The 12,304-nt window shown below is 38.3% G+C and overlaps 1 protein-coding gene across 25 annotated transcripts in view; it reads left to right on the top strand.

Annotated features, from left to right (window-relative positions):
* Window positions 1-12,304, top strand: part of Mlip (muscular LMNA interacting protein) — a 234,113-nt gene that overhangs the window by 87,080 nt on the left and 134,729 nt on the right. For 2 of the 25 annotated variants that reach the window (XM_074081893.1, XM_074081916.1), the window contains exon 1: window positions 10,649-10,783. The exons of 19 other annotated variants lie outside the window; for them this stretch is intronic. In XM_074081893.1, the coding sequence (XP_073937994.1) occupies window positions 10,739-10,783 (45 nt within the window). In that variant the 5' untranslated portion in view covers window positions 10,649-10,738. Of the gene's footprint in view, window positions 1-10,648; window positions 10,784-12,304 lie in introns of those variants that run through there. 4 more of the 25 variants (XM_074081911.1, XM_074081913.1, XM_074081900.1 and 1 more) reach the window with 4 other exon arrangements.

The following is a 12,304-nucleotide window of genomic DNA, read 5'->3' as shown; positions in this document are numbered from 1 at the left end:
AAGGAATACTTCTTCTTCACATTCTGATCTTTATGCCTTTCAATTTCCTCCTTTGAAACGGTGTCCGTTTCTGACATAGGCAGCTTTCTATCATCTAATGTGGCTGAGTCAGAGAAGTGCCAGTGGAGAGCTAAGTGACATTTGCAGCTTCTGATTTATACCACCCAGGGATGGGATGCAGTGATGGCCAAAGAGGCATCTATGGTCTTCATGGCACCTCACACTGAACATACCGTCTAACATAACCTTCAACTGGTTTGAAAATTAATGAGTGGGTCAAAAATAAACCAAATAAAAGACCATCCCCACACAATTCAATTCCCCTGCAAGTCTTTACCTACTCAATAAATCTTTCACAAATGCACACTCACCTTCATTCAAAACGAACCATTGGTCTAAATGGTGATTAGTTCCAGGGAATATGGCGCAAATGTTAGCTGTCTTAATTTGTCAGTGTTTGTCTATCTCCTGATGAGTCAAGTTTTCAGCTATTATGATGAGAATGACAGGGTTTACAAAAGATCTTTTGGACAATGGCAGATAGGAACAAGATTCTTAGAATCTGCCTTTCCATTTTATATTAGAGTAAAAACATTGAAGAGAGAAAAAGGAAGAAATCGTACAAAGTGGGTAATATATGTATATGATATATGTATTATTGTACACTTCTAGTGCATATACTTGTATCCATTAATTGTTTTGTTAAACCTCAAACATTTAATCTCTTATAAGAAGAAAAAGAAAATAATATTTGTGTATCTATTATGTGCCAAGCTGATTTATACTAGGGACCTTATACATTATTCATTTACTTTTCACAACTACCTTATGAAGTATGGATAATTTTATTATGACCATTTTGAAAATGAAAAACTAAAGCTATGGAGTTTAAGTAAGTTACATAGGGTCATCGGTTACTAATAGATTACTTTATTACTTAAATCTAATTCTGACTGACTACCATTATTTCCATAAGTAGAGCTCATAAACTGGTGGCATGGAGCATCAGCTTAGAGCTCACACATTCCTTTGGATGTTTCTGAAGATAAATATTGCTTACTAAGAATGTGTGATAAGCCTGAATAGTCATTCAGTGATAGTATCCATGCTTGAAAGGATGGATGTTATCCATGTTGAAAGGAATGTAACTTTAGCATTCATTCTCAGAAAGCATATAATTCGTGTACCCTTTGGTGATGTTTCATTTCCGCTTTAAAGTTACGTTCCAAAATAACATTCATTACTTCCATAGCTAGAACCAGCATAGAGACAGTAAGAATAACAGCTATAAAGGTTGAAAAACCAGAACATATGGCCTTAGTTTGAAGAGTTGGGGTCTGGGGGAAATAGTCATAAAAGTTCACTTCTCCTAGGTAGAAACCATGTTGAAAACCTGGTTTTTGCTGGCTACTGCATTGCAATGTGTCAGCTTCTACCCCCTTTTCTGTAAATGAATATGTCTAAAATAAGGCTGGCAGAAGCAGGGAGCAAATAAGAGGTAATGTGAGCCTGAACTCTAGTAAGGTATACCCGAGTTCAAATCTAAAAGCATCGTATGCTGGTTCAGAAAGTTTTTAAAATTTCCTGAGACTTGTTTTTCTTTCTTGTCCAATAGACATAAAAGTTCTCTTTCTGGCTTGTGAGAAATATGAAGGATGACATATTAAGTATTAAGTATCATGTAAAACTCACCAAGTGGTATTTATATGTATTATATTTAGGATGAAATCTAGATGAGTTTAAGTGTTTGAGGTAGCCAGGGTGACAGTCCATGGCTGTTAAGAGTGGGAGGACTGAGCTAGACCAGAGATACTTTTTCCTATTTTTCTTCATGCTCTTAGTCCTTCACACACTCTTTTGATGCTGGTTCCTTTCATATGTTTCTAAATCATGCAAAGCTTTGGCATTCGCTATGGGTTGCTATTTTTATGTGCTGTGTCTTCAAAGTGGAGAAAAAAGTATGCAGTCATTAAGCCACTCTCATTTCTGTATAGATCCTGACACTTAAATCTTTGAAATGGAAATCTCAATTTGGATCCTCCATGCATCTAGTACAAATGCAGGTCACTGTCCATTTGCTTAATGAACATCCATTGAACCCCCTGGAATCTGACAGGCACTAAACTAGGTACTGGGGGTGCATCAGGGAACAAAATGGAGAAAATTGTCATGGGCACTTATATCAGATGCTAAAGAACTTGCTGTCTAATATAATTCTAGGCATTGAGTATTATGTAAAAATACAAGGTACTAAGAGAGTACAAAGAAAATGTACAATAGGAGGTTGTACTTGACTCATGGAGATAGGGAAGCTGTTTTAAGCTAGTGGTTTTATGAAGTGTGTTGTGTCAGAAGTTGTTGCCCTCATGACATAAACTAAAATATTCATCACACAATTTTAGCTTCTTAGAGCTCAGTTGAGAAAAGAGGGATTAACTAGGGAGAAATTTATGGGAGATCATTCTAGGCAGAGAATTTTAGAAAGATAACACAATAAACCCCTCATTTCTCCTGATCTTTAATACATACCCAATTTCTGTTAATGATAAGGGAGAGACAGCTGATATTAAACATGTGTATGTGTCAAACTTCCTATACAACATATTATTATCATGCAATTTTACCCTCAGTATTGAGACATTATGACTTTATTATTGCAAATAAATGGGATAAATGGGACGATTGTATTTTGATTTGCTCAAAATAGTTCCATTTTATGCCTGTTGTCTTAGGGAGATTACTAATAGTGCTCTCCTTTCACTCGTGAAGGTGTCCCAGTTTGTATGATAAATTCTCTATGGTCATAAGTAATGAAACATAGAGAGACTAAGAGTCAGCCTTAGGTCCCACAGCTCATGAGGGCAGAGTAGGGGCCTACTGGTCTCAAGCCCATGTTCTCTCTACTATTTTATGAGCAGAATTAGTTGACTCTACTCTTTTATAGTAGTTGACTCTACTGTTTTATTGCACTTTATTTTATTCTTCTTCAAGGTTAAGTAACTAAAGACAAAACTAACAAAACAAGTTTTCTAGCATCTTCTTCATTAATTCTGCTAAGAGCTATGTATTTCAATAGAAAGGAATGAAAAGAAATGATAAAGACCAAATATAAAATGTGTATTATAAGTAGTAGATCTTTCCCTGGGTGCCCATTTTTGCACTTCTATTAGTCTGTTCTTTATGATACACAAGAGTGAGGAAGCTAACTTAAATGTATTGCTTCTGAAAGTCAAGATGGGACTCAAATGGCAAAACATTGATTACCATTGTCCTTTAATATGCCAGCTACCTTGTGGACCAGGGGACTTCATGACTCCTCATTGGAGAGCAGAGCCTGCATGTAAAGAGCTTAGAGTTTCTTGAAATAATCAATTAAACCCTTTTATGTTGGAACCACTCTTCAGTAACACTTTTGAGTAGTTTTCCTTGTAATCATAACTGGGTAATACATAAAACATTTTCCATTCAATATTATGCACGTTTTTTGCAGATATTTTTCACATGGTAATACATCAGGAACATGAAATGGGTGCCATTTCTTCCCTCTGTAGTTTAAATAACTAAAATTATATCAGGTTTACATTGGAAAGAGACTTGTCATGAACCTGTTACCTAAAAAAGATGCTGGCTTCACTGAGTCCACTTAACAATAAGATTTTACAAAGTTTAGCATGTGTCAAAACACAGGCTTCCCTTATGATGCTCATAGAAATGACTTACCATGGGATATATGAGCACTCCCATTAACTGGCTGCTCTTTATGTCCAACTATTTGCCATATACTTTATTTGTATCTCTTTGGTTTTATTTCAAGATCTGCAAGTTATCTCCCATTTATTAAAACCATATTTTTGTGCTGCTGAATATGTTGTGAACTATTTATTCTTGGTAAAACTGTGTTTACTCTTTTTTCTTTCTCTTCATTAATTCAGAGGACTTTTGATCTTACTTACATCTGTCTTACTGTATGCATTCTTCCTAGCCCAGACCAAGAACAGCACTTCATTGAGTAGCTGAGTAACTTTAATAGCATCTCAGTCTCTCTCTCTCTCTCCAAACTGTCTTCTTTTCATATACTAATGAAATATCCTGGCAGAAAGAAGACTCTGCTCCATGGAACATCCATCCAGTTCAGTAGTGCACACTGTGAGTAGGAGTGGGGTGATAGTGTACATTATGCCAGCAGTGTGTTCTGTAGCCACAGGAATGTGAGAAACTGTGGGCTAGACAAAGCTTAAAAGGCTTTTTGTCTGTAGGCCATCAAGATATACTACTGGGGAATTATGAGACGCCAAGAAAAATCAATGTAATCAACACAAATGTATGACTTTTACCCAAGCAACTAGAAATAGTAGCTTTTTCTGTGTAGAAATAGATAAACACTATATGTTGAGGTGGGGAAATTTTGGGGATATTGGAAAAGTTTCAGGAAAAATACTAATTTACTTTGAACATAATGATTTTCAGATGTCTGTGAGACAGCTCATTGAAGATGTTAGTTGAATGGGTATATTATTCAGGGAAACCACACAGTCTGAGAAATAAATTTGGAGTTTATTTGATTATAAACTCTATTTCAAGCCAAGGAACCTGACAGGATTGTTACTGGAAAAATGGCCTTGAAAATTACCTCGGTTCTTGTGTCCAGCATAAGAAGAATTCAAGCAAGATGCAAAGGTTCAGTAAAAGTAATAGTAAATTTTATTAGGAAAGGATTAAACTTTCAACAGACTGAATGCTGGTTGTCTCCAGAGTGAGAACAATGGGGTTGGGGCAGGGGAGAGAAAGAGAGAGAGAGAGATCTCCTATTTCCCATGCAGAAAATGGGTGCAAAAACTCAAAATGGCGGTCCCCATCCCTTAGTTTTATAGTGGAGAGCTGGGGGGAATACACTTGGTCAAAGTTAATGGGTCTGAGTGGCTGTTAAAACAGGAAAGGGTCATTTTGGCCCTTGGAGTGATTTGCTGGATTTGGGTCATTTTCTTGTTAAGAAAGACATTGAGTAATGTAGTAGTTCCTGCTCTAATTGATAGAGAATTTCTGTTTAAAATTTCTAACCTTTGCTCTCTCTAGCTCTTAGGTCTTGATATTTAGACCTAAATAATAACTCTGAGTAATGAGTGAATTAAGTTTAGGGTAGTGGCTAACTTCAAAGCATCCTGTGATAGCCCCTGGGCTCTGGCTACCTGATCTTAAATAGAGATTAGTAGAGTTGGGAAGTTGATTTATAATGATTTTTCCCTATCTTCCTCTTGTGGCCACTGTTTATGTCTAGCTACCTATTAGGATTACTCAAGGTCCTGTGCTACTTCAAAGCTTAGGGGGCCAATGGCTCTAAGACAGAGGAATGTCTAGGAGACAGGAAGACAATCAAGAGGAAATGGAGTGTCAGAAGCCAGGTTGAGAACAAGGAGAGAGTGAACCACATTTCTTGGATAGATAAATATTTCTTAGCATTGTGTCTGTTCCTCTTTCAAATTCTATCATGGATAGGGTTTATTTACTTCTTCTGAATATCTAATCATGTCAAACAGTAGGAGCCAGATTTTAATTTCTTCTGAATACTTAATCCAACACTTAGGTATTTGGATCTTCTCCAATGCTTTGAAGCTCACGATTTACTTTAATTAAGGAGGGCTATTAATGTCATTTTTAACTAGAAGGCTATACCCCAAGGAGAAGAGAAGCTATAAGCAGTAATAACACAGGCAGAAATAATCCGGATGTCCAATCTAGATGAAGCCAAACCAATGCTACAGTGAGGTGGAATCTTACACATCTTTTATGTCAGGATGTCGTGCACTATTGTGCACTCAGTTCTGAGCCTGTGAACTGGGATGATCCTGATTGAGATCCCTGGAAAACTGTTACTGGAAAAAAATGGCCTTGAAAATTACCTAGGTTCTTGTGTCCAGCACAAGAAGAATTGAAGTAAGAAGCAAAGATTCAGTGAAAGTAGTAGTAAAGTTTATTAGGAAAGGATTTCACTTTCAACAGATTGAATGCTGGTTGTCTCTAGAGTGAGAACAACTGGGTCATGGGGGACAGAATGAGAGAGAGACATTTCCTGTTCCCCACACAGAAAATGGGAGCAAGAACTCAAAATGGCGGTCCCATCCCTTAGTTTTATAGTGGAGAGCTGGGGGAATACACTTGGTCAAAGGTAATGGGTCTGAGTGGCTGAGATGGCTGTTAAAACAGCAAGGGGTCATTTTGGCCCTTGGGATGATTTGCTGGATTTGGGTCATTGTCTTGTTAAGAGAGACTGAGTAATGTACTAGTTCCTGCTCTAATTGATAAGAGAGTTTTGTTTGAAATTCCTAACCTTTGCTCTATCTAGTTCTTAGGTCTTGATGTTTAGGGTGTGAATTTCTCTTGGGTAAACAGTGAATTAAGCTTTAGGGTAGTGACTCACTTCAAAGCATCCTGTGATAGCCCCTGGGCTCTGGCTACTTGATCTTAAATAGCGATTTGTGGAGCTGGGAAGTTGATTTATAATGATTTTTTCCTTTCTTCCTCTTGTGGTCACTGCTTATGACTAACGGCTACCTATCAGAACCATCCATTACCCAGAGGATAGTGATTGAAACTTCTGGCATTTTCCTATCCCTAAAGAAAAGAATAAAACCACCAGGCTGAAACAATAAATGCTCTAATGTTAGTCCTTAGAAACAGGAGCAGAATGCAGAAGCTAAGAATGAACTCTCCCAAGAACAGCCTGTGACCACTTCCCCTTGTTACAACAGTTCCAAGATCCAGGCCCAAACTCCCGGGTTCCTTATGTCAGGTCCAGCCTCTTCCCCATTTCACCAAATAAAGAGAGGAATAATGATGACTGTAGAGAAAAAGGCATCTAATTAACATGGAAGGAAGTCCATGATGTGGGAAGAGGAAAGGTATGTATTTCAACACATCCTCTCCATATAGACACTTGCCTTAGGTATAAATGAAGAACTCGGGGCAGGAAGACAGAGGTATGCGTAATTACTAAACAGTCCCATTCACAGGTGTGTTTCTATTGATGCTGGTGGTCATAGGTGGTGGTCGCAAGTGGCCTGGGTAGCTCATTGTCTCAGGATTAGCCAGGCCTTGTTACAGTAAGAGGCATTGTTGCTTGGTTGGTGGTCTGTCCTGGCAGTTCCTGCTGTTCCTTTCCTTGGGGATCTTTTCCATTGCAAAGATGCTGTCAGATCAGTCCTGTCCTTGGAACCCCAAGAGGAAGAAAGATTTAGGGTGAAGGATACAGATACACAGATACAAAATGGAGACAGGGATGCCAAACTTTATCCTGCCTTCAGTTATTGTGTGGCCCCGAGTGAGGAGTCAGTGTTATTTTTTTGTTTGTTTTTGGTTTTTGCAAAAGCAGTGTTGAAATACCTGTTACATCCTGTGGTCTCCAGTCAGTACATCACCTTTTACTCTCTTCTAACTTCACTCACCTGTGCAGGTATCTCCTTTAAGAGACGGGAAGCCATGTTGACAGCAGGCTCTGTGTCTTACTGAGTGTAGAATAGTGCCTAGCACTTAGCAGTGCTTATGAAGGTGAATAAGAATATCTGTTACTGTCTACTGTCAACCACAACCTATAAGCATAGACAAACGGATGCCTAAATAGCCTTGGTGACTGGGTCATTTTAATCATTTCCATGTTTCTTGCAGACCTTTTTGTGGACTCATTCTTTTTTTTTTTCCCCAAATTTGGTTGAGTTTTTTCTATATTATTTATTTTAAAACAAATATCTTAAGATTGGCTTTGGCTTGAAGGTATGGCAGTAATATCTGCTTAGCAAGAAAGGAGAAGGATGCCTGCCTAAGCCAGCAATAATACCAGACTTTAGAGAGAATTTTGGAATGTTTGTTTGTTGCAAACTTAAATGCACCTCACTTTCTTTTGGAAAAAGATTATTGGCAGAGAAGTTTATGTTCCTTGGTGGAAGACAGGTAACTAACAGTCCATGTTTATAAAAAAATGACTCTTTTTGACTCCATGAAAAGTGGTTATAATTGGCGGGGGCCGTCTCCAAGCAAATTACCTGCCTCTTATCACCCAAGACAAAGACTTACTCTTTTTTTGATCAGGCACCACCACTTTCTGTTCAAATGAGGATGGTTTCTGTAGAAATTACTCTGAAGGCTGTATGTAGTTACTAACCAGATGGCTGTTACAATGCATACCCAGTATGTTTTTACTTTTGCAAAAATTATGACTTCTATCACTGTAACCATCTATAATGCTAATAATTATTAATTAGTAAAACAAGGGAAAGAAAATTATTAGCGAAAAGTTGCCAAAAAGAGAAAATAGCAAAATAATGGGCTGATTTAATTGGCTTTCATGTTGGGCTTAAGGAAGAACGTAAGTGGGAAAGGTACAGGCTGAAGTGCTGCTTCCTCTTCCAAATTTGTGCCAGCTTGCTTAAACGTTACTTTACATTTGAGAGAAGGAATGAGGGGGAGCACTCAGAAAGGTAAGAGTGGAATGAGGCATACAAGAAGAGTTTCATACTTGTCTGAATCCACTCAATAAACTGATCCATTGAGAGGGCCTGGACCATCACTTCCCCCAGGGAACACACTACAAACTCGAGAAAAAGTGGTTGGTATGATTTATTGATGATAACCCTTTGATGTTTTTCTCTGTCCACTTACATGTCTGCATAAATATGCAGATATCTCTATTTCTCACTGAATAAAAAAACCTCAATTCAAGATCTTTCAAGATTGAAAGAATTTTAACTTCAAGACTGAAGTTTGAAAACCTCAATTCAAGATCTTTGATGATCTAGATGAAATCTGGACTTAGTAACCATTATTTTCATTTATGCTTTTCGTCAAATTGAAAGACAAGAGAAGTAGCACACATGAACTATTTGCCTGGCACAGAGATACGGGCTTCTCTTGCTGAACCTAAATGAAATCTTCACAATACTTCTGTGAAGTAAGAACCACTTTTTTTTTTTTTTTTTTTGGTTGAAGTGGGGTTTGAACTCAGGGCCTCACACTTGCTAGGCTGGTGCTCTACTGCTTAAGCCACTCCATCAGCAGTGGGATTGCTACTCTATCTTACCTTCACAGGCCACCATTCTCACATCCTTCTAAGTACAGCTCAAATGCCATTTTTATGAATTAGTCCACTCCAGGTCTCTGTCATCTCCCTGCCCTCTGAAATTTCTCTGGTCAAATGTCACAGACCAGCATCAAGTCATTACTTGGGAGCTTGTTGCAAGTGCAGAATCCGAGGCCCCACCTCAGATCTCCTCAGTCAGAAATTGCATCTGCACAAGTTCCCAGTTGATCTACATGTGCAAAAAGTTCAAGCATGGGACTTTAGTTTTCCCTTTTTCACTCCATATCTGTTATTTGTATATCTGTTTATATTCTCAACTGGACTGTAAACTTCTTAAGAACATGAGGGTACTGTCTTTTGATTATCCATAAACGTACATGCTATAGAAAAAGTTTGTTTATGATACAGGCAGCTCTTATATTCAGATACAGGCAGCTCTTGTATTAAAAAATTGAGACTATTTCTAGGTCAAGATGTACTGTGTTAATTGAAACACTTTTAACAATTTGGTTTTTTTTTTGGCAGTACTGGGGCTTGAACTTTGGGTGTATACCTTGAGCCACTCCACCAGCCCTTTTCTGTGATTTTTTTTTTTTAAGATAAGGTCTCACCAACTATTTGCCCAGGTGGGCTTTGAACTGCCTTCCTCCTGATCTCTGCCACTTCAGAAGCTAGGATTACAGACGTGAGCCACCGGCACCTGGCTTAACAATTATTTTACTCATGGGGTTTCTTCAAATTCAGGCTTTTGGTAGTGTTGAAAACATTAAGGGAGTATAGGTTCCTGAACAGAAGTCTGCATTCCTTCCCAGAGCCTTTGCTATACACCTAGCACTCTCAATACCACATCCTCCACTGCCAAAGCACTAATATAGATCTGGAGAAAAATCAGTACTTAGAAAAGTGAAATACTGATAGCTGATGACTACAATCAATTTCATGTGCAAGTTTTTGGGATTTGTGTATCTGCAGTTAGAAACCGTCATCCAGGAACTTTGGAATGGAATTTTGTTTTGACAACTATTTGGTTCTAAGCTTTATTTCAGAGCTAACTTTGTTAACAGTAAAACTTCTGCCACTACAGATGCTCCGGTATCATTGCTTTCAAGGACTGACGGTTGAAGTTATTGATTGTCTGATTGTCTGAGATGGCCACTGTGCGTTTTGTAGATTTTTATTCAGACACAGTGTTGGCATGTATTTGGGTCTCTAAATACTCTCTGTGAGCGTGACCAACTGATGACGGAGAATGGCAGATGCTAGGGCCCTTCAGTCAGCTTCCCTCTGATGCTCAATCTGCCTTCTCTCCTTTCACAGAGCAGATAATTGGAATACATGCATGAAAGGAAAAGAGGGCAAATACTTAGGGGTGGCAGGGTTTTGCTTCTGATCCCATCTCAGCATGAAGTTTCAAATCTAAAAATTGTCAAAACATAAACCTGCTCTTTGGAGCTGATAGAATGAATTCTTCATTGCGGGGCGGAATCGGCTTTACCTCTTTTTAGAATTCCTTTCTCTCTCTCTCTCTCTCTGAGTGTGTGTGTGTGTGTGTGTTGTTTTAGTAACAGGCTCCCTTCCCACCTCAGTCATTGGTTTGTTCACTCCCTTATGTGATGAATCAATGCTTCCAGAACAGGGCTTCTGAGTGACTGCGGGAGCAATTACTTCCAAATGAACTCGGGCATCTTAGCAGGGAGCATTCAGACCACACCCCAGGTAAAAGGAAGTCTTTGCTTAATGCTTTCAGTGACTTAAAGGCAGTGCACTGTGTTCCTGGTGTTTGCTGCCAGAGGGTGTGAGGGAGAGCTACCCGGGTGCAGATAAATTTGTCTGTATATCAGATGAATTGTTGTCTATAGTTAGGGAAAAGGGTGAGTTGATAAGGGCAAGGAAAACGTTCAGGACTGCCAGTGCTAACGTACCTTACAAAGGCTCTCCTCAGTAAGAGGTTATTGGCCATTGTGAGTGTGGGCATCAACACTGGAAGGAACTGAACTTTTAGGAAATATAAGAAAGGAAGGCATTACAGCCTGAAACTGAGCAAAGAAGCAGTTAGCTTGCATGACTCTGGTGAAAACAGTTTATCAAATTGTGAGTCTCAAATTATGAGACTGTCTGGAGAAAAAGTGTCAGTCCTAGAGATTCTGAGCATTTCTTTCAAAGCAAATTGATGAAAATGCTTTAATCATTTTAACTCTTATTTATGTTATTAAAATAGTTTCCCCATGATAGGAGCTAAGATTTTTAACCAGTTTTGACAATTGAAAGTGTTAATTGGCAATTAACAAGTGCAATGCTATTAACAGGCATCTGTTTCTGCTTTGTGTGGAAAATGATTTTTCATCACCATAGCAATTCATTTTTGGGCTCCATTGGAACTTGGCCACACAGTATGCAGTAAATAGCATTTTTTATTTTTACTTTTTCTGAACAAGGGATTCAACGGTATACTGGCTAACATGTGACTTTCAATCTAATGGTTGCAGAAAGAACATGGTTAGTGTGATTTCAAATCCTTTTCCATCTGAAATTCTTTACAAGTGCATGTGAGATCCTGATGACAAAAGAGAATGCTAGGTAAAGACAGGACAGAACCCCGTGCTGATTTCGTAGTGAGTAACAAACAGTTGTCATTTCTGTGACTGCTCTGAGGATATTGATGTGGACAGAAATCTCTCCCTGAGTCTGCTGCTCTCCAACAGCAACCCAGCAAGAGGAATAAGTCTTTAGTCCTGTTAGATTTTCTGTTTTTCTGTTTGCTGGAATGACATCATATGTTTGTTCAACTAAAGTAAGCAATTGGAATTGTTTTCCTACGGTGAAGAAGTTTGACAGAGGATATGGATGTTTCTGTAGAGGAAATGTTTGTCCTTCTCAGATGCCTTCACTCTCAGCATGTGGTTATGTTTAGAAATTCCTTTCATGGTGTTATGATGACAGCACACCTTATTCATTGACGTATCAGTTTTGTTTATACTTTGTTTTATTTGCTAAAATGATAGCTATGAACCTTTAAGAAGCCTGCTGTTCATGATGTATCAATTGTGGAACTCTGTTTGTATTTCAGAGATTTAAGACACATATAATCTGTGACAATTGTGAAAGGCATTTGGAGAAGTAAATTTTCATCATTGCTTGTGCTTTGAAGGCAAAACTATATACTGTTTATGATGGTAACATGTATTTCACAACCATGGGGTGTTTACACTGAAGCTTTTCATATGTCGCTTCTAAGTT

Source organism: Castor canadensis, chromosome 8 (assembly GCF_047511655.1).
Source record: "Castor canadensis chromosome 8, mCasCan1.hap1v2, whole genome shotgun sequence".
Taxonomy (NCBI): Eukaryota; Metazoa; Chordata; class Mammalia; order Rodentia; family Castoridae; genus Castor; species Castor canadensis.
The sequence above is the reverse complement of the archived record's forward strand: the minus strand, read 5'-3'. Positions and strand labels throughout refer to the sequence as shown.